Here is a 27,144-nt window from a genome sequence, read left to right as displayed (position 1 = left end):
TCTGTAAAATGTGCAGTGCATTAGCAGACCTCAATATTGTATTCTTCTATGATGTCTGGCGTATTTATAAGTGAGACCAGAAAAGCTTTCAGTGCTCAGCTTGTTGCATGCTCGGAGCTGCGTCTGCTGGATTGTTATTCCTGCCACTGACTAAACTATAACATCACTGGAACTGTTTGAACCTGGAAGAAGACAGATTTTGCTATTGTACTGATGGGACATGATGATGTTTGTTTTATGCTGAGAGAAAAACATTGCATGGAAATCTACTACCTACATCACTACTGACCTATTGGAGTATATTAATAATCTCATCTACAATGAAGCTCAAGTTGAGTATTTTGTCTGTTTTTGTGGCCTTTGTGGGCATTTTAAGCTTCATATTTTTGGTGGTTGCTATTGGAACAGATTTTTGGTATATTATTGATGCTTCCAAACTGGAAATAAAGAACAACTTTTCAGAGACCATGAGCTCACATTCAGGACTGTGGCGGATGTGTAAATGTAAGTACCATCACTAATGTGTCTATATCTATTTTACAAGATGTCACTCACTTCTATTATTTTCATCCGATTTCCTTTCTTTTCCAGTTAAGGACAAATGTTCCCCTTTGATCAATCCTTTCTGGCATGGTAACTTAAATTTTACAGATCCACAAAAACAACTTTTAAGTGAGTGACTTCTGAATTTCCAATATTTTATTGTTTTATATATATGCAGGATTTTTTTTTTGTGTTTTTTAAATTATTATTGTCCTGGAGAGCACATTACCCCCATGTATGGAATTCTAATCGCCAGCTTCTTCAGGAGTTCTATGCCATAATTATTTCCAATAATTCAAGTGTAATAGCTCTGCTGAGAATATACATTTTGCATGATTTTGCTCAATTTCAATTCAAAGTCTGTTATTTAAATAAAGACGACGTGTATATATATATATATATATATATATATATATATATATATTAGTAACGTTTATTTTACAATTACAATTTATAAATTTACAATCGTTTTTTTATTATAAAAGTTCAGTCATTTAAAAAAAAAATTGGGATATTTTAAATTTGCTATAATATTTTGGGACATTTTTTTTTTTAGTACAATATATTCTACTATGGATACGTATATATTTGGCTTTCTCAATAAATAAATACAACTTTTATCTTATTCATCGTAGGGCAAAATAGTGTTGTAGACATCTGGCATCTAAGATGTGTGTGGAAATTGTTGATTTTTTTTCTTGCTAGTGTTTCATCACCCCCTGCAGGTTGTTTTTATTACTACAAAGAAATATGATCATTTAAATTACATTATTCTCAAACATTTATAAAGCATTATTTTATTAAAAGTCTTACATTTCTTATTATTATTTAACAAATAAATAACTAACGTCTTTCGGAGGAAAATAATACAGTAATAATAATAATAATAAATAAATCTATAAATATTGTATATTTACACAATAATATATAAATCTTGGTAAACATAAAAACAGTTGTCATTCATTGCCTGCAACAGACTAAGGCTAGATTCAGACGGCTTAGTGTGTGCAACCTCGGACGTGAAAAACTGATGTTTTTCACATCCGAGGTGCACCCTGTGGGACGCGTTATCACGGATCCCTCATAGACTAGAGTCTATGGAGGGATGTGTGAAAACACAAGAACGTATAGAACATGTCCTATTTTTCCACAGTCCGTTCACACGCTCCATTGAAACAACGGCCGTGTGTACAGCCCCATTGAAATACATGTGTCTGTGTGACGGCCGTTGTTTTAACGGCCGTCACACAGACGAGTTACACGCTCGTCTGAATAAGCCCTATTGATAATACATTCATTACAATTATTACACATACATTAAAAGAATGCATAACTATATACCTCACCCCATTACCCAATCATTACATCCATTTTCGTTCTAGATGTTATATAATTAGGCAAATAATGATCACCAGTCAAGATGTTGAAATAGATTATAGTATAAACACACATGCATCTGATGAGTTCAGTTATTGATGCGTAAGTTACCTGCCAAAAAACAGCACCATGAGCATAAAATTACACTGCGTGACTAGGACATTGAGAAGTAACAGTACAAGGATGCAAAAATATTCGCTAAACATTGCTTGGAGAAATAGAAAGAATATGGCAGAGCTGTATAAAGTACAGCTGGAAGTATGACTACACCGCGTTCCAAATTATTATGCAAATGTCATTTTTCGCTGATTTTCCTAAATAGTCGGTGCAAATGACAGTCAGTATAATCTTCAACCCATCAACCGTTGGAGTATAATGCAAATTATATTGAACAAATCTCCTAATGATAAGATTTTTTTTTAGAAGTAAAAAACTCAAAATGCACTGTTTCAAATTATTATGCACAACAGAGATAAAAACATTTTAAAGGTTGTAAAGAGAACTAAAATAGTAATTTGTTGAATTTGCAGCATCAGGAGGTCATATTTACAGAAATCAAAACCTCTTTCAATAAAAAAAAACTTAGCAGGCCAAGTTACATGTTAACATAGGACCCCTTCTTTGATATCACCTTCACAATTCTTGCATCCATTGAATTTGTGAGTATTTGGACAGTTTGTGCTTGAATATCTTTGCAGGATGTCAGTATAGGCTCCCAGAGCTTCTGTTTTTATGCTAACTGCCTCCCACCCTCATAGATATTTTGCTTGAGGATGCTCCAAAGGTTCTCAATAGGGTTGAGGTCAGGGGAACATGGGGGCCACACCATGAGTTTCTCTCCTTTTATGCCCATAGCAGCCAATGGCACAGAGGTATTCTTTGCAGCATGAGATGGTGCATTGTCATGCATGAAGATAATTTTTCTACGGAAGGCACAGTTCTTCTTTTTGTACCACGGAAGAAAGTGGTCAGTCATAAACTCTACGTACTTTGCAAAGGTCATTTTCACACCGTCAGGGACCCTAAAGGGGCCTACCAGCTCTCTCCCCATGATTCCAGCCAAAAACATGACTCTGCCACCTCCTTGCTGACGTCGCAGCCTTGTTGGGACATGGTGGCCATTCACCAACCATCCACTACTCCATCCATCTGGACCATCCAGGGTTGCACGGCACTCATCAGTAAACAACACGGTTTGAAAATTAGTCTTCATGTATTTCTAAGCCCACTGCAACCGTTTCTGCTTGTGAGCATTGTTTAGGGGTGGCCGAATAATAGCTTTATGAACGCTTGGAAACCTCTGGAGGATCCTACACCTTGAGGTTAGCGGGACTCCAGAGGCGACAGCAGCTTCAAATACCTGTTTGCTGCTTTGCAAAGGCATTTTAGCAGCTGCTCTCCTAATCCTATTAATTTGTCTGGCAGAAACCTTCCTCATTATGCCTTTATCTGAACTAACCTGTCTGTGCTCTGAATCAGCCACAAATCTTTTCACAGTACGATGATCACGCTTAAGTTTTCTTGAAATATCCAATGTTTTCATACCTTGTCCAAGGTATTGCAGTATTTCACGCTTTTCGGCAGCAGAGAGATCCTTTTTCTTTCCCATATTGCTTGAAACCTGTGGCCTGCTTAATAATGTGGAACGTCCTTCTTAAGTAGTTTTCCTTTGATTGGGCACACATGGAAAACTAATTATCACAGGTGTCTGAGATTGATTACAATGATCCAAAAAGCCCTAAGACACAATACCATCCATGAGTTTAATTGAAAAACTAATAATTAAATGTTTATGACACTTAAATCCAATGTGCATAATAATTTGGAACACGTTGTAAAGCAGGCCATCTTCAAAACCATGTAACCATGAAAATAGGATGGCAAGGAGTGGCTGACATGGGATAGACTATGCATACATCTGTTGCTTGGGTACTTCACTAATCATAGCTCTATGAGAAGGTGAATGATTCCAAAAATTACTCAAATATAAATTCCCAGAAGACATGCAAACCCTAAAATGAAGAACACATGGGGGTGCTAAAGGGGGTGCAGTAGTAAGAGTCGCACCCGGGCTCTGGTGCCTGAGGGAACACAAAGGCTGCCACATAAAAAGATACCTGTTTTATAAATGGTACATGGCAGATGGGGGCCCTTTACAGGTTTTGTATTGTGGCCCATGAACTTTAAGATACGCTTCTGAAAGAAGATAAAGGCTCCATAGCTCCCAACCGTCCCGGATCTGGCGGGACAGTCCCGGTTTCTCACCGCCGTCCCGGGCGGTCTGCAAAATGTCCCGCTAGGCGCTGCAGCTGTATCAAAACAGCTGATCGCTGCTGACAGGCACCCTGCATGCCAGACGACTGCAGCAGCGATCAGCATCAGAAGAAGGCAGGAGTCTTGCGGCAGTGTTCTGAGTGGGATCGATGCCGGACCGGGAGTGGACCAGTTCAGTCACCTGACCAGTCATCTGACCTCACCGGTTAGGTGACAGGTCAGGTGACTGGACTGGTCCACTCCCGGGCCGGCATCAACACCAGTGAGAACGCCGCTGCAAGACCTCCTGCCTTCTTCTGACGGTGAATGATGTCAAAGCAGTAGGCTACCTCTACCGCTCTCCGCTCTGGCGGCATTGTGGCACAAAGTATAAGGGGGTTGTGTAGCACTACGTACAAGGGGGAAGGGTAGTTCTGTGGCACTATGTACAAGGGGGAAGGGTGGTTGTGTGGCGCTATGTACAAAAGGGGGCTGTGTGTGACGCTATCTACAGGGGGCTGTGTGTGGAGCTATCTACAGGGGGGCTGTGTGTGGCTCTATCTACAGGGGGCTGTGTGTGGCGCTATCTATAGAGGGGCTGTGTGTGGAGTTATCTACAGGGGGCTGTGTGTGGAGCAATCTACTGTACATGGGTGCTCTGCAGGATGATTTTTCCTTTGACTGGTAGAAGAGTTACACAACTGGAAAAAAAAAATCCCCATCATGTAACTCTGCTACCCGTCAATTGAAAAGTCATCAACCACAGGGTCTCCCTATTTTTTTTATTGTTCTCAGCCTTTTGGTTTGTCCTGCAGCAGCTGCTGCCGTGATGAGCAAATGTTATACCCAAGTTAGAAAAAGTAACATAAAGACAATATAACCTGACCCATAATATTGGTCCTATCCATAGTTTTTTTTGTAAGTCTAGAGATCCACAGTGAGAATATGATCTTGTTATTTGAAGAAGGATCTGGCCGTGATTTGATGTGTTTATGCAGGATATTGGGCGTGGTTAGGGGCGTGGCTTAAAAATGTCCCTCTTTTTCGAATTCAAAAGTTGGGAGGTATAAGGCTCTATGCTGCGATGAGACCAGACCTGACAGATCACAAAAAATACCATCCCCACAGTAAATCATGATAGCATCATGCATATAAAATGTATACTGTAGAAGGCTTGTGAAGGTAGAAGGTAAAATAAATTCAGTAAAATACTATTGTGCACGTGGTCGCTGACCGTCGGCATGTCCTAATTACCGGCAGCCGCAAGACATTCTCTTCATGCCGGTGTCGCCCTCCCCAGAGACGCCAGCACACACGGCTGCAGCTCCCCTCTGAGTCCTGTATAGTGCGTGCGCTTGTTCCCGGCCCTAAAGGGCCACCGCGCACCAGTGCAAAGTTCCCCAACTAATCCCTATACACCCTGGACTTTAAAAAAGGGCTCTACCCTTCCTCTACTTGCCCGAGTGTTGCTGTGTCTGCCCATTTTCGATACTGCAAATGGTACCTTAGTTGTATCCTGTGTTCCCGTACCGTGTATCCCGTATCCAGTAATTGTGTTTGTTCCAGTGCAAAGCCAAGTGTCATCCATGCCAAGTGCCGACTGTAGGAAGTGCCGACTGTAGCAAATGCAAACTGTAGCAAGTGCCAACTGTAGCAAATGCCAAGTATCATCTGTGTCAAATGTCATCAGTGCCACATGTCATCAGTGCCACGTGTCTGCTACTCCTCGTGTCTGTTATGCCACGTGTCTTGTACACCACATGTCTGCCAAATCATCTATCCGGGTACTCTTGTCCTAGAGACTGTTATAGACTATATATAGCCAGCTGCTACTCCATAGTCATGGCAAATATATGGAAAAGCTGGAGAAAAACATGCTGCAATCTGCAAACCATACTCCCCAACCGTCCCGGATTCAGCGAGACAGTCCCAGCTTCCAGGTGGTGTCCCGCTGTCCCGGGTGACTAGTGGTAAGTTCCAGCTTCAACTGTATTTGCATCCTCAGGATGCAGATACAGTTGAATACAATGGTGGAGAAAGGAACCCTCAGCTCCCTGCTCCACCATTCATAATTGTCTCGACACAGAGAGGCGCAAAGCAGTAGCGTCATCGCTCCTGTCTGCGTCGAGCAACTCATAGCACCGACCGGTGGAGTAGAGGGATTTCCTCCACTCATTGTGGGAATGGGGCTAGGTAAGTATTAATTTTATAATTTTTTTATTAGGCACTATCGGGGCATTATACTGGGTATGCGGGCAGCTAAGCAGTCATTATACTGTATGGAAGCTGCTATGGGTGCATTACACTGTGTGGGGCACTATACTGTGTGGGGGCAGCTAAGGGGCATTATACTGTATGGGGCAGCTATGGGGGCATTATACTGTATGGGGCACTATGGAGCATTTTACTGCGGGAGGGGGAAGCTATAGGGGGTTTATACTGTGTAGGGGCACTATAGGGCATTATACCATGTGGGAGGCACTATGTAGCATTATACTCTGTGGGGGGCACCTAGGGGGCATTATACTCTGTGTGGGAGGCACTATGGGGCATGGTACTGTGTGGGGCAGCTATGGGAGCATTATACTGTGGGGAGGCCACTATGGGGGAATTATACTGTGTGGAGACAACTATGAGGGCATTATACTGTGTGGAGGACACTATGGGGGTGTTATACTGTGTGTGGGCCCTATGAGGGCATTATACTTTGGGAGGCACTATGGGAGCATGACACTATGTGGGCTGAACCGGGTTTGTATATGCAGGGATTGGGTGGGGTTAGATGTGTGGCTTAACAGGGAAAAAAAATTGCTGCGGCTTGCCACATCTGTTGTCCTTCTTCGCAATGCTTGAAATTTCGGAGGTATGGCAAAAGAACTGTAACTAAGGCAAATATTTTTTTTCCTTCTAAGCAAACAGCCTCAAACATGAGGACAAAATACCAAAATTACACAGGAAAGAAACCTTTTAAATAAATTAACATATTATGGGACAAGCAGGATCCACATGTTATCGATCACATCTAAGCTCATGAAATTAGATGCGATCGATAACAGCTGGATCCTGTTCCCAAAGGTATATATTAAATGGACCTTAAAAAAAATAAAAAGAATAATAAGATTTACCTGTCATGCCAAGACTCAGCTTTGGTCCCATATTTATAAATGAGGCAACTCAGAAGGAGATTCGCCTCTTTATGCAATCAAAAAAATCTCAGAGCATGCAACAGGTGCAGTCCATACTCTTGAGACTAAGGCGGGATTCACACGACCGGGTCGGGTCCGAGCCCGAGTGCCGGCCGGTAAAATCGGCCATTCTGCCCGGCCGGTTTGCATAAAGTTATGCATCCGTGCCGGGCCGGGCAGATCCGGACAGTGACATCAGCGGCAACTCCTGAAGGGGAATCCCCATGTGTTCGGGGATTCCGCTTCAGGAGTTTCCCCTGATGTCACTGCCCAGATATGGACAGAGACATCAAGCGCTCTGTCCAGGAGCGGAATCCCCGAACACACGGGGATTCCGCTCCTTCAAGGAGCTAAAGTGCGGCTAGCACATAGCAGAGCGGGGAGATACCTCCCCGCTCTGCTATAGTGGCGTCGCTACAGTAGTAGCAGCCGCAGCTGCTGCTGCTACTAGCGGCGCCATCAAAGGTGTCGCCGGGCCAGGGCGCTTTTAAAACAAGCAGGAGAAGGGAGCCAGCGCAGCGCTCCCTTCCACCTGCTGTACACCCCGGCCCTGCCACACCGTGTACAGCGATGCCATTCGTCAGAATGGCATCAACTCCTCCTCCTCACATGCACTCTGCGCTGTGAGGAGGAGGAGATAGAGCGCAAGAGCCGGAAAACCCGGCCGTCACTCGGGACACATCCCGGTGATGGCCGGGTATTACCCGGCCCCATAGTCTTCTATGGGAGCCGGGCGGCCGGGTACCCGGGCGAAAATAGAGCATGTCCTATTTTTTGACGGGCGGTTTTCCCGGCCGTCAAAAAATCGGTCGTGTGAATAGCCCCATTAGGGGTCTATTATTCCTAATGCAGCCGGGTGCCGGCCGATTTATGAACGGCCGGCACCCGGCCGGGAAACCCTGCCGTGTGAATGAGGCCTTAGGGTATGTGCACACGATAGCAGGCATTTACGTGTGAAAAGACAGACTGTTTTCAAGAGAAAACAGCTGCCTCGTTTCACACGTAAATGCTCCTCCTCGTAATATACGAGGCGTCTGTGACGCTCGTAAATCTTGAGCTGCTCTTCATTGAGTTCAATGAAGAACGGCTCAAATTACGTTGCAAAGAAGTGCCCTGCACTTCTTTGCCGAGGCAGTCAATTTACGCGTCGTCGTTTGACAGCTGTCAAACGACGACGCGTAAATTACAGGTCGTCTGCACAGTATGTCGGCAAACCCATTCAAATGAATGGGCAGATGTTTGCCGACGTATTGTAGCCCTATTTTCAGGCGTAAAACGAGGCATAATACGCCTCGTTTACGCCTGAAAATAGGTCGTGTGAACCCAGCCTTAAACTGCTAGAATGGGTCATATGCCCAAGATCAGCATTGGAATCTCACCTCATGTGGATATAGCTGCCTGCAGAGGGGTTAATGTCAGTGAGAACATATTTTCCGTAGATAAGAGACAGAGCTGCTGCAGCATACACTGTTCACGGATCTGCAGGCTCACTTCCATTTCAGTAAATTTAGACAATGAGATGATTTATTATACTTGTCCCTGTCTACAGCCCTGTGCCTTTTATTTACTGCTGAGGTGTTATGGAGGCCCAGGTTCCTTTGATATCGGCTTTCAGCTCGTCTGCATTGTTGGGTCTGGTGTCTCATCTTCCGCTTGACAATACCCTATAGATTCTTTATGGTGTTTAGGTCATTCGAGTTTTCTGGCCAATAAAGCACAGTGATACTGTGGTTATTAAACCAAGTATTGGTACTTTTGGCAGTGTGGGCAGGTGCCAAGTCCTGCTGGAAAATGCAATCAGCATCTCCATAAAGCTTGTCAGCAGAGGGAAGCATGAAGTGCTCTAAAATTTCCTGCTAGACGGCTGCCCACACTGCCAAAAGTACTAATACCTGTTGTTACATAGGACAGCAGGTAACATCTACTACATTATTTGTACTCAGAGAGTTATGACTGTGTGTTATCTGAGGTGTTATATAGGACTTCATGTGAAATCTACTACATTATCTGCACTGTGTATATTTGTGCATGTGTGGGTATATATGGGTCTGTCTGTGAATGTGTCTTTGTGCTTGTATATATGTGCCTTTTATGTATTTGTATATGTTCCTGTCTGTGTATTTATCTGCCGGTGTATGTGTGTGTGTGTGTGTGTGTGTGTGTGTGTATATATATATATATATATATATGTGTCTGTACGTCTATATATTTACCTGTATGTATATATTCCAGAATGTGTGGATGTATATTTTCCTGTATGTCTAAATATCTGCCTCTATGTATGTACAGTATATATGTTCCAGTATGTGCGTGTCTATATATGTGGTTAATTTTTGGTTTGTGTAGGGGCGGCAATAGAGAGTCCCACACAGGGCGCCATCCAACCTGATGCCGGCCCTGGTCATACTTTTCCTCTAACATAATTAATTCCAGTTCATTAATTTTATTTGTTAGGCTTCTAGCGTTGGCTAGTATACAATTTTGAGATTTTTGGTAAGTTTTTCCTATAGACTTAACCTTCATAACTTTTCTAACACCTCCCTCTGTTTCAACCCCAGTTTCATTATAAGTCCCAGTTATTTATCTACACTATCTTGCCCTCTACATGTGTATTTCTCCCCCCGATATCTAGCTTAAAGAGGCTCTGTCACCAGATTTTGCAACCCATATCTGCTATTGCAGCAGATAGACGCTGCAATGTAGATTACAGTAACGTTTTTATTTTAAAAAAACGAGCATTTTTGGCCAAGTTATGACCATTTTTGTAGTTATGCAAATGAGGCTTGCAAAAGTCCAAGTGGGTGTGTTTAAAAGTAAAAGTCCAAGTGGGCGTGTATTATGTGCGTACATCGGGGCGTTTTTAATACTTTTACTAGCTGGGCGTTCTGATGAGAAGTATCATCCACTTCTCTTCAGAACGCCCAGCTTCTGCCTGATCACTGCTGTGACGTCACTCACAGGTCCTGCATCGTGTCGGACACATCGGCACCAGAGGCTTCAGTTGATTCTGCAGCAGCATCGGCGTTAGCAGGTAAGTCAATGTAGCTACTTACCTGCAAACGCTGATGCTGCTGCAGAATCAACTGTAGCCTCTGGTGCCGATGTGTCCTCGCTCGTCTGACACGATGCAGGACCTGTGAGTGACGTCACAGCAGTGATCAGGCAGAAGCTGGGCGTTCTGAAGAGAAGTGGATGATACTTCTCATCAGAACGCCCAGCTAGTAAAAGTATTAAAAAGCCCCGATGTATGCACCTAATACACGCCCACTTGGACTTTTACTTTTAAACACACCCACTTGGACTTTTGCAAGCCTCATTTGCATAACTACAAAAATGGTCATAACTTGGCCAAAAATGCTCGTTTTTAAAAAATAAAAACGTTACTGTAATCTACATTGCAGCGCCGATCTGCTGCAATAGCAGATAGGGGTTGCAAAATCTGGTGACACAGCCTCTTTAAAGAACCTTTCACCTCCCCAAACATGTGCAGCTGAGTGCACCATGTTATAGGAAAGGCTTCACAAATCCTGTCTCATGTAAAATAATTTTTCTAACTCCCTCCGTTATTTACATATCGGTGCCGTTATATTTGGCGCCCGATATGTAAATAAGCCCCTGAACAAGGGGGCGTGATGTCTTCGCTCTGACACTGTCCAATCAGCTGTGGACAGTGTGAGGGCGGCTTGCGCTGTGTTCCCTCCCACGAGAACACATACAGACTTGGTGTTTGTGCTGCAGATAGCGCGTGCGCGCCCTCACGCATTCGCGTGCACGACCGTTCGCTCTCACATCGACGTCACCCTCCCGCGGCCACGGAACGAGAAGAGGTGAGGAGTAGAAGCAGAGACGAGGAGAAGAAGCAGAGACGAGGAGAAGGAGACGAGGAGGAGATCTACTTACATCCGTCGATGTGCGCGCGAACGGCCTTGCACGTGCGCGCCCTCGCTATCTCAGGCACAACCACCAAGTATGCGTGTGATCTCGCGGGAGGGAACACAGCGCTAGCCGCCCTGACACTGTTCCCAGCTGATTGGACAGTGTCAGTGCGGAGACATCACACCCCCTTGCCTTTTAGTTAGTTAGAAATGCCCCATTGACTGTTCAGGGGCTTATTTACATATCGGGCACCAAATATAACGGCACCGATATGTAAATGACGGAGGGAGTTAAAAAAAAATATTTTACGTGAGACAGGGTTTGTGAAGCCTTTCCTATAACATGCTGCACTCAGCTGCACATGGGGAGGTGAAAGGTGAAAGGTTCTCTTTAAACACTCCTCCAACCTTCTAGTCATCTTCTTTCCCAACACAGCTGCAACCTACCCTTTCAGGAGCGGCCCATCCCTAACACAGAGCCTGCAGCCAACAGAGAAGTCGGGCCAGTCCTCCAAGAAGCCAAACCCCTCCTTCCTATATCAATTCTATAGCCACTTGTTTACCTCCCTAATCTCCTGCTGCCTCTCTGGTGTTGCATGTGGTACAGGCAGTATTTCAGGAAATACTACATTTGAGGTCTTTTCCCTAAGCTTATAGCATTAGTCTCTGAAATCATTTTTAAGGACCTTCCACCTACCTATAATTTTGTAATCTATCAATCTGATCCACAATATGTCGAACTCCGACACCAGGAAGATCACACACTGTTTGATGATCCCGGCTTTGTGACAGATTTCCCTATCAGTTTCCCTTATAATTGAATCTCCCACTACCAGCACCTGTCCGGCTGGTCCTGTACTACAATTTTCCTCCTTACTAGAGTATACATTTCCCTGGCTGTCAGATACTAGGTACCTGCATGACCGTAATAATCTGAAGAATTACTTTAACAGGTTATTTAGCATAAAACTTGAATGGGATAAAAAATAAACAAATAGAAAACTATGCCGAGAATCACTTTTTCCTATATGAACGCAGCAAAAATAAATGACATAGCTTACACAGTAAATTTTTTCCACCCCCCCCCCCTCCCAAAGCCGACGCTAAAAAATAACATTTATTCCGCATAAAACAAGGCCTCATATAGCCACGTCAATAAAAAAATTAAAACGTTATGGCTGCTGAAAAGCAGGCAAAAACTGAAAAAATTGCTGGTCATTAAGGGGTTAAGGAAAAATAAAAAGTTATAGCTCTTAGAATATGATGATGGAAAAACATACTATTTTCTTTTAAGTGGTTTTTATTGTTTAACAGTAGTAAATTATGAGAAAACGATACATATTTGGTATCGACCCATAGAATAAAAATAACATGTTATTTACCCCACACGGTGAACAATGTGAATTTCAAAGACAAAAAACGACATGTACCTCAAAACTTAACTCATCCCGCAAAAAAGCAAGTCCTCAAACAGGGATGTTGACCTTCTAGCCATCTTCTTCCCCAACACAGCTGCAACCTCTTCATTCAGGTGCAGCCCATTTCTACCAAAGCCCACCTTGTAGATAGTGTCACACAGCCCCCCTTGTAGATAGTGCCACACAGACCCCCTTGTAGATAGTGCCACACAGCCCCCCTTGTAGATAGTGCCACATAGCCCCACTTGTAGATAATGCCACACAGCCCCCTTGTAGGTAGTGCCACACAGTCCCCCTTGTAGATGGTGGCACACAGCCCCCACTGTAGACAGTGCTACACACTGCCCCTTGTACATAATGCCACACAGCCCACTTGTACATAGTGCCACACAGCCCCCCTCGTATATAGTGCCACACAGCCCACCCTTTTATCAAAGTGCCACACTGCCCCCCCTTTTTGTACATAGTGCCACACAGCTCCCCTTGTAGATGGTGCCACACAGCCCCACAAACAAAAAAATTTTACTCACTTAGCCTTGTTTCCACGATGGATATATATATATATATATATATATCTGCACAGTATGTATTTGCATATATAATTGGATATATACACTACCGTTCAAAAGTTTAGGGTCACTTAGAAATGTCCTTATTTTTGAAAGAAAAGCACAGTTTTTTTCAATGAAGATAACATTAAATTAATCAGAAATACACTCTATACATTGTTAATGTACTAAATGACTATTCTAGCTGCAAATGTCTGGTTATTAATGCAATATCTACATAGGTGTATAGAGACCCATTTCCAGCAACCATCACTCCAGTGTTCTAATTGTACATTGTGTTTGCTAACTGTGTTAGAAGGCTAATGGATGATTAGAAAACACTTGAAAACCCTTGTGCAATTATGTTAGCACCGCTGTAAACAGTTTTGCTGTTTAGAGGAGCTATAAAACTGACCTTCCTTTGAGCTGGTTGAGAATCTGGAGCATTACATTTGTGGGTTCGATTAAACTCTCAAAATGGTTAGAAAAAGAGAGCTTTCATGTGAAACTCGACAGTCTATTCTTGTTCTTAGAAATGAAGGCTATTCCATGCAAGAAATTGCCAATAAACTGAAGATTTCCTACAACGGTGTGTACTACTCCCTTCAGAGGACAGCACAAACAGGCTATAACCAGAGTAGAAAGAGAAGTGGGAGGCCCCGCTGCACAACTGAGCAACAAGACAAGTACATTAGAGTCTCTAGTTTGAGAAATAGACGCCTCACAGGTCCTCAACTGGCAGCTTCATTAAATAGTACCCGCAAAGCGCCAGTGTCAACGTCTACAGTGAAGAGGCGACTCCGGGATGCTGGCCTTCAGGGCAGAGTGGCAAAGAAAAGGCCATATCTGAGACTGGCTAATAAAAGGAAAAGATTAATATGGGCAAAAGCACACAGACATTGGACAGAGGAAGATTGGAAAAAAGTGTTATGGACAGACGAATCGAAGTTTGAGGTGTTTGGATCACACAGAAGAACATTTGTGAGACGCAGAACAACTGAAAAGATGCTGGAATAGTGCCTGACGCCATCTGTCAAGCATGGTGGAGGTAATGTTATGGTCTGGGGTTGCTTTGGTGCTGGTAAAGTGGGAGATTTGTACAAGGTAAAAGGGATTTTGAATAAGGAAGGCTATTACTCCACTTTGCAACGCCATGCCATACCCTGTGGACAGCGCTTGATTGGAGCCAATTTCATCCTACAACAGGACAATGACCCAAAGCACACCTCCAAATTATGCAAGAACTATTTAGGGAAGAAGCAGGCAGCTGGTAATCTATCTGTAATGGAGTGGCCAGCGCAGTCAACAGATCTCAACCCCATAGAGCTGTTGTGGGAGCAGCTTGACCGTATGGTACGCAAGAAGTTCCCGTCAGGCCAATCCAACTTGTGGGAATGGCTTCTGGAAGCATGGGGTGAAATTTCTCCCGATTACCTCAGAAAATTAACAGCTAGAATGCCAAAGGTCTGCAATGCTGTAATTGCTGCAAATGGAGCATTCTTTGACGAAAGCAAAGTTTGAAGGAGAAAATTATTATTTCAAATAAAAAATCATTATTTCTAACCTTGTCAATGTCTTGACTATATTTTCTAGTCATTTTGCAACTTATTTGATAAATATAAGTGTGAGCTTTCATGTAAAACACAAAATTGTCTGGGTGACCCCAAACTTTTGAACGGTAGTGTAAATATGCAGATACAGCGACGTAGCTCTAGGGGGTCGCAACGGTCACAATTGCGACCGGGCCCCTAAGCCTGGGAGTCCATAGGGCCCCCGTAGCCACACAGCTCTGACCGCGCTGGTCCCGCTTCCTGAATGCTGGAGCATGGAGAATGGTGGGGAAACCAATATGTTGTAGCAGAGTTACATGGTGGGGAATTATTTTTCCCTGTCATGTAACTCTGCTACCTGTCAATGGAAAAATCATCCACCAGAGGGAATAATGTTTCCTTATGTAGGATTGCAAGAAAGCATCAACTGGAAATTAGACATGACAGGGAAAAATAGTTCCCCATTATGTAACTCTGCTACCTGTCATCTGAAAATTCATCCACCACAGGGTCTTCTCTCTTGACTTTCCGGCATTCTCAGCCTCTTGGTATAATAATAATTTAATATTTCCTACCTTGTGGGAAAAAAAACACACCAAAAAATGTATATAAAAATATAATAGACATAAGTAACTTAATAATAAATAAAAAAAAAGATTTGCGACACATTCTCTTCAAGTTTTCCTTCGTGGTGGCTGCAGGCGGGATGATTTATCAACCATTCTACGTGCGTTTTCTGGTGCCGAAATGTTGAAAAATGGGCCAAAAGTCATAATTTTGCATTGAAAATTCCGACATTTGGCCTTATTTTGATGCCCTCATCACTTATGTGGTTTCAGGGAAAGGGTGCATGGCCACCTCTGCCCGACAATTTTATTATAATTTATGTTGTTTGGCATAGTAAGCAGCGTAGCCCGCTCTATGAATTATCAAGGCGTCACAAATAGGCTTGTACCTCGATATACACGCTGCGCCTCATGACCTACACACTATCCCTCCATGTTTCACACACTGGCACCCCATTATTCATTTATCTTTATTTATACACTTTACTCATTACTGCCCCCTATATTTCACCCCTATTATCACTTGCACATACACTATTCATTTATTATTTTTTACTACCCATCCCATGCACCACACGCCACTCCCCTCAAGACTAGTGGGAGTGGTTATTATTATTTAAAGCACCTGCTCACTCCCCTTCATCAGCTTCTTCTGACCTGGCTTTGTCCATTTGTATGGCCTTTTTTCGTTCTTAATAAATGTGTTGCAGTTTACTCCAAATTTTCATACTATTAAGACTGGTGTATGAGATGCCAGTCTTAAAAAATTGCCCCTATAGCTAAACAGAAAACGAAAAAGATTATTGTGAAATTAATTACCGTATATAACCTAAAAAATGGTGTTAAAATGTCGACATTTAAGCTTCTTGCAGGTCCACATGTGTATTTTGTAGGTCTAAATAGACAATAATGGAAAAGTAAGGTATAAATGAACTGAAAGAGAGCTCCTGTTGTTTTAATGTGACATTACTTTTAACATCCAAATAGTTGTGAGCAATCCAAATAAGTGAATAATATAATCATACTACAGAATATTCAAAACATCCACAGATTCAACATGTCATTCATATTTTGAGCATTTCCATTGTGCTTATTGCTCATGCAAATATTAAGGCTCAGAATTATGTAAATGAAAAAGTAATTGAATAATGTAATTATGTGCTACACATTAACATCTTCAACTAGAAATTATTATTTGACAGTAATAAACAGTATTTTTTTTGCAGGTATGCATGGGACACTAGTTATTTTATTACCTCTCAGTCTGATTCTCATGATATTTGGAGGAATGACTGGATTTGTTAGTATACTTGCAAGGGCATACCTACTTCTGCTGCTGACGGGGATGCTATTTCTTTTTGGAGGTAAAGTATACATTCAATCTTATGTATGCAATGGGTATTATAGGATGTTGTATATTCATATCTGTTTCATGTCCATACCAGGGGCGTAACTAGGAAAGACTGGGCCCCATAGCAAACTTTTGACTGGGGCCCCCCCTCCCCTGGGTATCACACAACCCCCCCCCTTGTAGATAGTGCCTTTTTTACAGCCCCCCCTGTACATAGCGCCATACATCCCCCTGTAGATAACGCCATACAGCCCCCTCTGTAGATAACGCCATACAGCCCCCACTGTAGATAGCGCCATACAGCCCCCTCTGTAGATAGCGCCATACAGCCCCCACTGTAGATAACCCCATACAGACCCCACTGTAGATAGCGACATACAGCCCCCTCTGTAGATAGCGCCATACAGCCCCCACTGTAGATAGCGCCATACAGCCCCCTCTTTAGATATCGCCATACAGTCCCCTCTGTAGATAGCGCCATACATCCCCCTGTAGATATCTACAAATGGGGCTGTATGGCGTTATCTACAGGGGGGGCTGTATGGCGTTATCTACAGGGGGGACTGTATGGCGTTATCCACAGGGGGGACTGTGTGGCGTTATCTACAGGGGGGACTGTATGGCGTTATCTACAGAGGGGGCTGTAAGGCGTTCCCTACAGGGGGGGGCTGTATGGCGTTATCTACAGGGGGGACTGTATGGCGTTATCTACAGGGGGGACTGTATGGCGTTATCTACAGGGGGACTGTATGGCGTTAACTACAGGGGGGGTCTGTAGGGAACGCCATACAGCCCCCCTGTAGGGAACGCCATACAGCCCCCCCTGTAGGGAATGCCATACAGCCCCCCCTGTAGGGAACGTCATACAGCCCCCCCCCATGTAGGGAACGCCATACAGCCCCCCCCTGTAGGGAATGTCATACAGCCCCCCCTGTAGGGAATGCCATACAGCCCCCCTGTAGGGAACGCTATACAGCCCCCCCTGTAGGGAACGCCATACAGCCCCCTGTAGGGAACACCATACAGCCCCTCCTGTAGGGAACGCCATACAGCCCCCCCTGTAGGGAACGCCATACAGCCCCCCCTGTAGGGAATGCCATACAGCCCCCCCCTGTAGGGAATGCCATACAGCCCCCCTGTAGGGAACGCTATACAGCCCCCCCTGTAGGGAACGCCATACACCCCCTGTAGGGAACGCCATACAGCCCCCCCTGTAGGGAACGCTATAAAGCCCCCCTGTAGGGAACGCCACACAGCCCCCCCTGTAGGGAACGCCATACAGCCCCCCCCCTGTAGGGAACGCCATACAGCCCCCCCTGTAGGGAACGCTATACAGCCCCCCTGTAGGGAACGCCATACAGCCCCCCTGTAGGGAACGCTATACAGCCCCCCTGTAGGGAACGCCATACAGCGCCCCTGTAGGGAACGCCATACAGCCCCCTGTAGGGAACGCCATACAGCCCCCCCTGTAGGGAACGCTATACAGCCCCCTGCTGTAGGGAACGCTATACAGCCCCCACCTGTAGGCAACGCTATACAGCCCCCCTGTAGGGAACGCCATACAGCGTCCCCAAACCCCCAAAAAAATGCGACCTACAGTGTGAAAAGACATGTATCCCCTATCCACAGGATAGGGGATACATGTGTGATCGCTGGCAGCGATAGGGAGAACGGGGGAACGAAAGTCCCCCAAGTTCTCCATGACTAAACTCTGACTTCCGGCATCTGCACAGCTCAAGAAAAATTAAAGGAGCGCTGGTCACGCATGCACACAAGCGCGACCGGCGCTCCATTCATTTCTACGGAGAAGCCGACACAGACCCCGGAAGTCAGAGGTTTGTGAGGGAGAACTTCAGGGGACTTTCAGTCCCCCGTTCTCCCTATCAATGCCAGCGATCACACATGTATCGCCTATCCTGTGGATAGGGGATATATGTCTTTTGTTTAATGGCAGAGCGGGGAGATACCTCCCTGCTCTGCCGTAGTGTTCAGTGGCGTCCCGCTGTAGCAGCCATAGCGGCAGCTAGCGGAGCCTCCGGCCAAGGTGGGGGCCCGTGCCGGCGGGCGACACGGACTCCCTCATGCCGCGGGCCCCGTAGCAGCCGCTACGGCTGCTATAGCAGTAGTTACGCCACTGTCCATACCTTTATTATGCTTTCATTTTTAACTAAGGGTGTCACTAACTTTGTGATGTGTGTCACGCTATATCTCTGTTTTAGACACTCTTCAGAAAACATTTTATGTTAGTTGTATGGTATATTATAGGATTATATATATCTGGCTTCCTAATCCTTTCGCTGACCGCTGCACTATGTAAATGGTTTCCCAATTCTTAAAGCAAGGTATGTTACTGACCCATCAAGTGCCTTTTCATATAAACATACGGAAAAAAAAGCACATAGGCAATGATTTATGATAATGTAATGCACATTTTATGGTTGACCTTAGGGTATGTTCACACGCTGTGTTTTCAGGTGTATTTCGTGGCATAACGCCCTGAAATACGCCTAGAAAAACTGTAGCTGAACACCTACAAACATCTGTCCATTTAAATCAATGGGAAAAACAGCATTTAGTTCATACGTTTTAAAAAATGGGGCGTAAAAAGACGCTGCGGAAAAAAAGTAGCATGTCGCCTCAAAAGACCCCTCTAAAGAAGACTCTAAAGAAGAATAAATAACAGTTGATGGAAATCCTATTTTCATGTTTTTTTTTATAAAGTCATAATATGCCCTTTTCAAAGTATCATCAAGTTTTATAATATGTCACATGATGGATGAATATTGGGGACCATTTGAGAAGGGGACAAGAAATTTTGCAGGATGGCTGTGAAAAAAGTTGGATTTTTTTTCTAGTGTTTTTCCACAGGCTACTCAATAGAACTTTAAGAATGCCAGGAAAATGTAGGTACAAAATGAAACAGAATAAAAAAACGCCACCAAACAGCATGTAACATTACAAAAAACACGGCGTTTTCACATGCGTTTTCTATTACAGTTTAAAATGCCAGACAAAAAACCCTGTGTGAAGGAAGAATTATCTTGTTTTTTCTATTCAAAGTTAAGAAAACATTATTATAGGCTGTTAGCAACTGTTTCTGGATTTCCCATCTAGCGGCAATGCGCATGCTTGACTGTCATACTCGTCTGCACAACCATCCAAGAGATAAGATTTCACAGGGTAACTCACAAAAACGTACACCTCAGGTGAAAAAAATACCAGTCAGGGAATTACTGGTTAGGAGTGGTTGTTCTCAATATATGAACACCTGATATTTAGGTAGATTTATGGAAAGTTGTTATTCTATTTCATGAACGATAGAATGATGGGTAAGAAGAAAAATGTGAAGAAGAGAAGAAGAGTAAAAATATTGAATCTGCAAGCTGCTTGTTTCCCTGAGAAGATGTAAAAGGCCTCTCAGGCTGGGTTCACACATTGCGTATTTGTTACGTCATTTCAGTTGCTGAACGCAACAAGGCACAGTAAATTGTAAGTGAATAGCGTTTTAACAAACTCTATTGACTCACAGTGTAAAAAAATCCACAGTGGATTCTAGGCTCTTGAAAATGGAGCAGATTTGCACCGCGGATTTCGTTCATTGCTATACAAAGATTGAAATTTGTGGCTATTTCCGCACCAAAATCCATAACATAATCTGCACTCATAAAACATGCAAATTTCATTGCTGATTTTTTACAAATATTTTGGCCAGTTCAAAAGCGCCCATTTTACGCTGTGCGTGAACCCATAGAGCCAGCACTCTAATATGCTAAAGTAGATATTTTTATTCATCAGGTGGTCATACTGACTACCAAACAAAAGAATGGTGGGAAAAGTATTTATATAGTCAGTGGTCATCAATCATTTGTGAGGGGGTAGATGGAGGTGGGCATTGCTGGGCTCATGAAAAGAGGAGACTATGAGTCCGTTATACTTTTTCTTCTTGTCTAATATCCAATGCAATTCAGACCTGTCAGGATAATATGCTTTTTCTTAAATAGGTTACCATATTTTCATGACAGATCCACTTTAAGGAAGTTATTTATCAAATGCTAATCTTATGATATTTCCATATATCTTATAGAATACAACTACATTTCTATCCCTGCCACAGGTAGAGAGGCATTGATAGCATTAGCAAACCTCAAGCAAGAAAGCTCTAGGAAATTACTTCTAATGCATTCCACTATAGTGCAAAATAAAGCATGTGTAATACAGGACGGATGTAACATACCTATGCTTTTGGAATGCCTGAACACAAAGTGCAGAGATAAATCCCTTGATATCCTTTGATGAAATGGAAAGTAATGACAATCATAGATAGAACATCCATAATCCAAATGGCACAGAGTATAGGTTTAATCTCGAGGGGAATCCATTATATGGGAAACATCTGTCTAGCACGTTTGAAATCATAGTGACAGAAATGCCTTTGAGCCTGTAATTCACTTTGGGTGAAGGGCTTTATCCTGTTAGGTTCTGGACTAGACCAATACATACCGTACTTAGAACATCTTCTGAGTTTGTTTTTGCTTTAAGCCACAGTACTGATATATTTGTGGAATGTGTCTTAGTTTTTATTTTGAAATACTTTCCTGCATAAAATATATCAGGTTTGTACATTAAATAAATGAGTAGAGGCTGTAACGCATATGGCATACTTAAAATATTGGAAACGTAAGACGTGATGACAATTTCATTGTCCTGAAATTATTAGGGAATAAGGAACAATATTGGAGTCACTTTACCTACTACTACGTAAAATAGCGCGATAAGCCATTCCCGAACATACGTCTGCCAACCAAAAAGCCACTTACAGTCGGGAAACTGCTGTTGCATTGGTGTGTTATATACCAAATCTGTACTATGGGGAAGGGCAGTGGGGTGTCACAATGCCTGTCAGAGCCGAACAACATCCCATATTCATTCACAGAATACAGGGACCATAGCCAGGAGGTAAGTTGCAAATATAGCAATTATGGTAACAAAGTGCAAATGTAGCAGAGCTGAATTTGTTATTTTCCACAACTTATTGGGATTTTTCACAGCTGTTCACAAATAAATCAGCTCCTGGGTCTTTTCTCAGCCGTTTAGAGCCGCTTAGGGCCGTTTGTAATGCCTGGTGTTCAGGAGCTGAGGCACACACGTCTCACTCCATGCTCATCCGGCCACGCCCCCGATCAGCTCCTTATATTAGTTTAGTGAGGCATAAAAAACAGCTAAAGGATAAATTTTATTGTGCTTCATCTGTATATTAGGGAAATTCTAATAATGCAATTCCCTAAGGGCATGGCCACACTTAGCGGAATTGCTCTGGAATTCCGCTGCGGACACTCCGCAGCGGAAATCCGCAGCGGACCCGTTTCTCCATTGCCTTCCACAGCTTTGTGGTTGGGTTTATTTACACGTTGCGGACAATTCCGCTGCGGAGCATAGGCTGCGGTGCGGAATTTGGTGTCCGCAGCATACAATGGTTGTTGCGGACCAGTGGCGGACTCATTGCGGAATTTCTCCATTGACTTCAATGGAGATTCTAAGTTCCGGAATGAAGTCCGCAGATGTAATGTAGATGTTATGTGTGCTGTGGAGCGTATTGTTTTTTTTAACTTGACATTTCTTAATTCTGGCTGGACCTATGTATTTCTAGGTCTACAGCCAGACTGAGGAAGTCAATGGGTCTCCCGTAATTACGGGTGACTACGTGTGTGCACCCATAATTACGGGTGACTACGTGTGTGCACCCGTAATTACGGGAGCGTTGCTAGGCGACGTCAGTAAATAGTCACTGTCCAGGGTGCTGAAAGAGTTAAGCGATCGGCAGTAACTGTTTCAGCACCCTGGACAGTGACTACCGATCACAATATACAGCAACCTGTAAAAAAAATAGAAGTTCATACTTACCGAGAACTCCCTGCTTCTTCCTCCAGTCCGGTTTCCCAGGATGACGTTTCAGTCTAAGTGACGGCTGCAGCCAATCACAGGCTGCAGCAGTCACATGGACTGCCACGTCATCCAGGGAGGTCGGGCTGGATGCCGAAAGAGGGACGCGTCACCAAGACAACGGTCGGTGAGTATGAAATTTGTTTACTTTCACTAGGGAAAGTGTTGTCCCTTCTCTCTATCCAGCACTGATAGAGAGAAGGGAAGTACTTTCACCTCAATACGCAGCAGCTAGTCCGCATCAATTTATTGCCCATTTTGGGCAGATCCGCAACAGAATCTGCAAAGCAGATTCTGTGCGGCATTGATGCGGACAGTTGCGGAAGAATTCCGCCACGTGTGGCCATGCCCTTACCCCTTAAGGACGCTGCCTAGTTTGGGCCTTAAGGCTCAGAGCCCATTTTTGAATTCTGACATATTTCAACTTATGTGGTAATAACGTCGGAATGCTTAAACCTATCCAAGCGATTCTGAGATTGTTTTCTCGTGACACATTGGGCTTTATGTTAGTGGCAAAAATTGGACTATATATTCGGTGTTTATTGGTGAAAAATGGCAAAATTTAGAGAAAATGTATAAAAAAATGGCATTTTTCAGAATTTAAATGCACCTGCTTGTAAAATAGATGGTTATACCACCAAAAATAGTTACTAGTTCACATTTCCCATATGTCTACTTTAGATTGGCATAGTTTTTTGACCATTCTTTTATTTTTCTTGGACGTTACAAGGCTTAGAACATAAACAGCAATTTCTCATATTTTTAAGAAAATTTCAAAAGCCTTTTTTTTAAGGTACCTGTTCGGTTCCAAAGTGTCTTTGAGGGGCCTATGAATTAGAAACCCCATAAAACACCCCATTTTGAAAACTGGACCCCTCAAAGTATTCAAAACAGCATTTAGCAGCAAAGTAGAGGTGAAATGTGCAAATTTCATTTTTCTTGCTGAATTTCAGTTGTATTAAAAAAAATTCTGTAACACAGAAGGTTTTACCAGAGAAACACTACTAAATATGTATTTTCCAGATTCTGTAGTTTTTAGAAATGTCCCACATGTGTCTCTAGTGCGCTCGTGGACTAAAACACAAGCCACAGAAGCAAAGAAGCACCTAGTGCATTTTGGGGCCTCTTTTATTAGAATATATTTTAGGCAGCATGCCAGGTTTGAAGAGGTGTTAAGGTGCCAAAACAGTAGGAATCCCCCAAAAGTCACCCCATTTTGGAAACCACACCCCTCAGGGAATTAATTTATGGTTGTTGTTACCATTTTGACCCCACAGTTTTTACACAGCACGTATTTGAATTGGGCTGTGAAATTAAAAAAATGAATTTTTTTTCCAATAAGATGTCATTTTTCATCAAAATTTCTTATTTTCACAGGGAACAAAATACCTCATTTTGTTTCCCAATTTTTCCTGAGTGCAGCAATACCCCATTTGTGGCGATAAACTGCCGTTTGGGCCCATGGGAGGCCTCAAAAGGGAAGGAGCGCTATGTGTTCTTTGGAGTGCAGATTTTGCAGGATTGGTTTTCGGGTGCCATGTCTCATTTGCAGAGCTCCAGAGGTATCAAAGCAATGGAAACCCACCAGAAGTGACCCCATTTTGGAAACTACACACCTCAAGGAATTAATTTATGGGTGTTGTGACCATTTTAACCCCATAGTTTTTTCACAGAACTTATTTGAATCGGGCTGTGAATTAAAAAAAATTTTTTTTCCCAATAATATGTAGTTTTAGCTCAAAATTTCTTATTTTCACAAGAAATAAAATAGCCCATTTTGTTGCCCAATTTGTCCTGAGTGCAGCAATACCCCATTTGTGGTGATAAACTGCCGTTTGGGCCCATGGGAGGGCTCAGAAGGAAAGGACCACCATTTGGCTTACTGGGGATTTTCTGGTGCGAAGTCATGTATGCAGAAGCCCCTGAGGTACCAGTACAGTTGAAACCCCCAAGAAGTGACCCCGTTTTAAAAACTACACCCCTTAAGGCATTCATCTAGAGGTGTAGTGAGCATTTTGACCGGAGACCTACACCCCATAAACTGTAATGTGGGTTCTCCCGGGTATGGCAATACCCTACATGTGGCTGTTATCAGCTGCCTGGGCACGCAGCAGGGCTCAGAAGGGAAATACGAGGGGGATAAACTGTGCGGAGTGCATCAGGGTAAGAAAAACTGGGGTCGATTAAAAATCAATGGATGTTTGATACATTTTAAAACACTCTTTCATACAGAGGTCTGGTTTTTCGGGACACGTGTCACATTGATATATTGTGTCCTTGGTTATCCCCCTCTTATAGCAGACTTTACACTTCTTTTGACTTATGCCCTTCTTGCCAGTTTGGGGAACTTCTCCTGGAAAGTGTTGCCCATGTACGATGTGTGTGGCCTCGCTTCCAGAAGTACTGGGTCCCTAAAAATTAGTCTCTTGATAACCACCTCTTGAAATTCCAGGAAAGTTCCCGTCTGGCCTGTACATCGACGTAGCACGTACGCATTGTACAATGCCATCGGTATGATGTGCACGGCCAACTTCTTATATCACACTGCATGGCGCTGTAGAGCTTCAGGGCTTGATCTGACAAGTCCACCCCTCCCATGTACCTATTATAGTCCAGGATGCAATCTGGTTTGGGGGTCTCTGTACTGGTACCTTGTACAGGTACACGGGTACTGGTGTGGGCATATATTGTTGTCAATACAAGGACATCTCCCTTGTCCTTGTACTTGACACACAATATGTTGCTGCTAGAATGTGCCCTGCTCTCACCCCTTCTTGTCAGTCTTAGGAAGGCCTCTCAGACTTCTTCTAGCAGTGCCGCATGCCGCAGTACCTCTGGAAGCGAGGCACTTGAAGAGTGGGACGCTGGTATAAAAATAATCCAGGTAGAGGTGGTAACTTCTGCAGTTTTGAGAAATATCCCACATGTGGCCCTTGTGTGGTAATGGACTGAAGCACCGGCTTCCAAAGCAGAGGATCACCTAGTGAATTTTGAGGCCTCCTGCATAGTGGGTCCTGAGCTCGTCAGGACCCACTAGGCTTCCATCGCTGGCATAGCCGGACGCCATTGTTTGGTGTCCAGTTGCCATAGTCACCATCGCCAGCTGCTATCGTGTAGCAGGCCGGCGATGGTAGCTTAACCCCTAAAGAGCCGCGATCGCTATTGAACGTGGCTTTTAAGGGGTTAATCAGCGGGGACACAGCGATCGGTCCCCGCTGTAGGAGCTGCGGCAACTGCTGTACGAGACAGCAGCTGTCACAGTTCCTGCATGTGTCGGGAAGAGGCCGAAATGCCCGTTACTCCCGTGACGTACTATTAGGTCATGGAGCGCGAACGATACAGCTACCATGACCTAATAGTGCATCCAGGAGCGGGAAGGGGTTAATATACAAGCTTTAGTTCTCCAATGAACGAAGTTACAGATACCTCCTGGTTTGAGTGCTTGGAGGGTCCCAGAATTCCTACTCACTGCTTTGGACACCACCATTCCCTCCCACCACTTCAAAAAGGCAATGGGAGTCTTGTTGGGGATGCCAGGATACCCACTGATGCCAGGATCTGCACTGATATCAGGATCCCCAGAGAAGGCACAGTTTTTATAAAAACTTGTATTTACAAAGCAAACATATTGAATAATATAATCTTGATGCACTGCTCAGAGTCCACTATATCCTAACGCTTTATACACATGTCAGTATTCAGAAATTGTATTGTGGCGCGCATCTTGTCATTTGACTGTATACAATCCATTTAAGAATGCTCAGTTGATTGTTAACATTCATTAAATTTTTATGCAATTACATGTAACTTGCTAAATAAGATTTTCTTTTAATTCTCCCTCAGCACTGGTGACTCTCACTGGAATCAGCATCTACATTGCATATTCTGCTGCAGCATTTAACTATGCACTGTACTCCTTAGGCAGTGAAATTCTATCTGAAATTGATATACGGTTTGGATGGTCATTGGCTCTGGCTTGGATATCCTTCATCACAGAAGCGCTCACTGGAATGGCCTTTCTTTTGGCTGCCAGAGTTACTGGTCTCAAACGAACTCGAGATCAGGTTATTTAAAGTATTTATTGAACCATTAAGCAGCGGACCAGATATTACTATTATGTGTTTTTAGATGTGAAGATCTAAGATGGCTTTTCAGATAAACTGCACATCATGGTCTTTCAAAGAACTTTACAAAGAAGATTACATTTTATTTACCCCACAGTGAGAGATAAACCATTTATGTTTATCATTTTCTTTTTGTGCTAACCAGGCATTGTTATACCTTCAGAGAATTCTAGTAGTTCAATTTGTATCCCCTGGCGTTTTCTGCAGCAGAAATTGATGGACGCGACTTCGGATCATCAATGTTACTACACTTAAAATGTCAATAGCATAAACATTGCCTTTTGCATTCTATTCATCTGTAATGCACATTGCTCGGAAGTTGTACAATAAACATGAATCAATTTGAAGTTATATACGGATACTTAATAGCTACTAACTTTTATTGTACACATTTAAAGAACCAATTTATCATAA

At 43.4% G+C, this 27,144-nt stretch overlaps 1 protein-coding gene across 1 annotated transcript; it reads left to right on the top strand.

Moving 5' to 3' along the window:
• The first annotated feature begins 98 nt into the window (after positions 1-98).
• TMEM114 (transmembrane protein 114) lies at positions 99-27,144 on the top strand. Its single transcript, XM_075831313.1, has 4 exons — positions 99-504; positions 592-672; positions 16,542-16,679; positions 26,450-27,144. Exons 1-4 carry the CDS (start codon positions 321-323, stop codon positions 26,677-26,679), a joined length of 633 nt encoding a protein of 210 aa, XP_075687428.1. The 5' UTR covers positions 99-320; the 3' UTR covers positions 26,680-27,144.

Source organism: Rhinoderma darwinii, chromosome 6 (assembly GCF_050947455.1).
Source record: "Rhinoderma darwinii isolate aRhiDar2 chromosome 6, aRhiDar2.hap1, whole genome shotgun sequence".
Taxonomy (NCBI): domain Eukaryota; kingdom Metazoa; phylum Chordata; class Amphibia; order Anura; family Rhinodermatidae; genus Rhinoderma; species Rhinoderma darwinii.
Note: the sequence above shows the minus strand (reverse complement) of the source record. Positions and strands in the feature narration are given on the sequence as shown.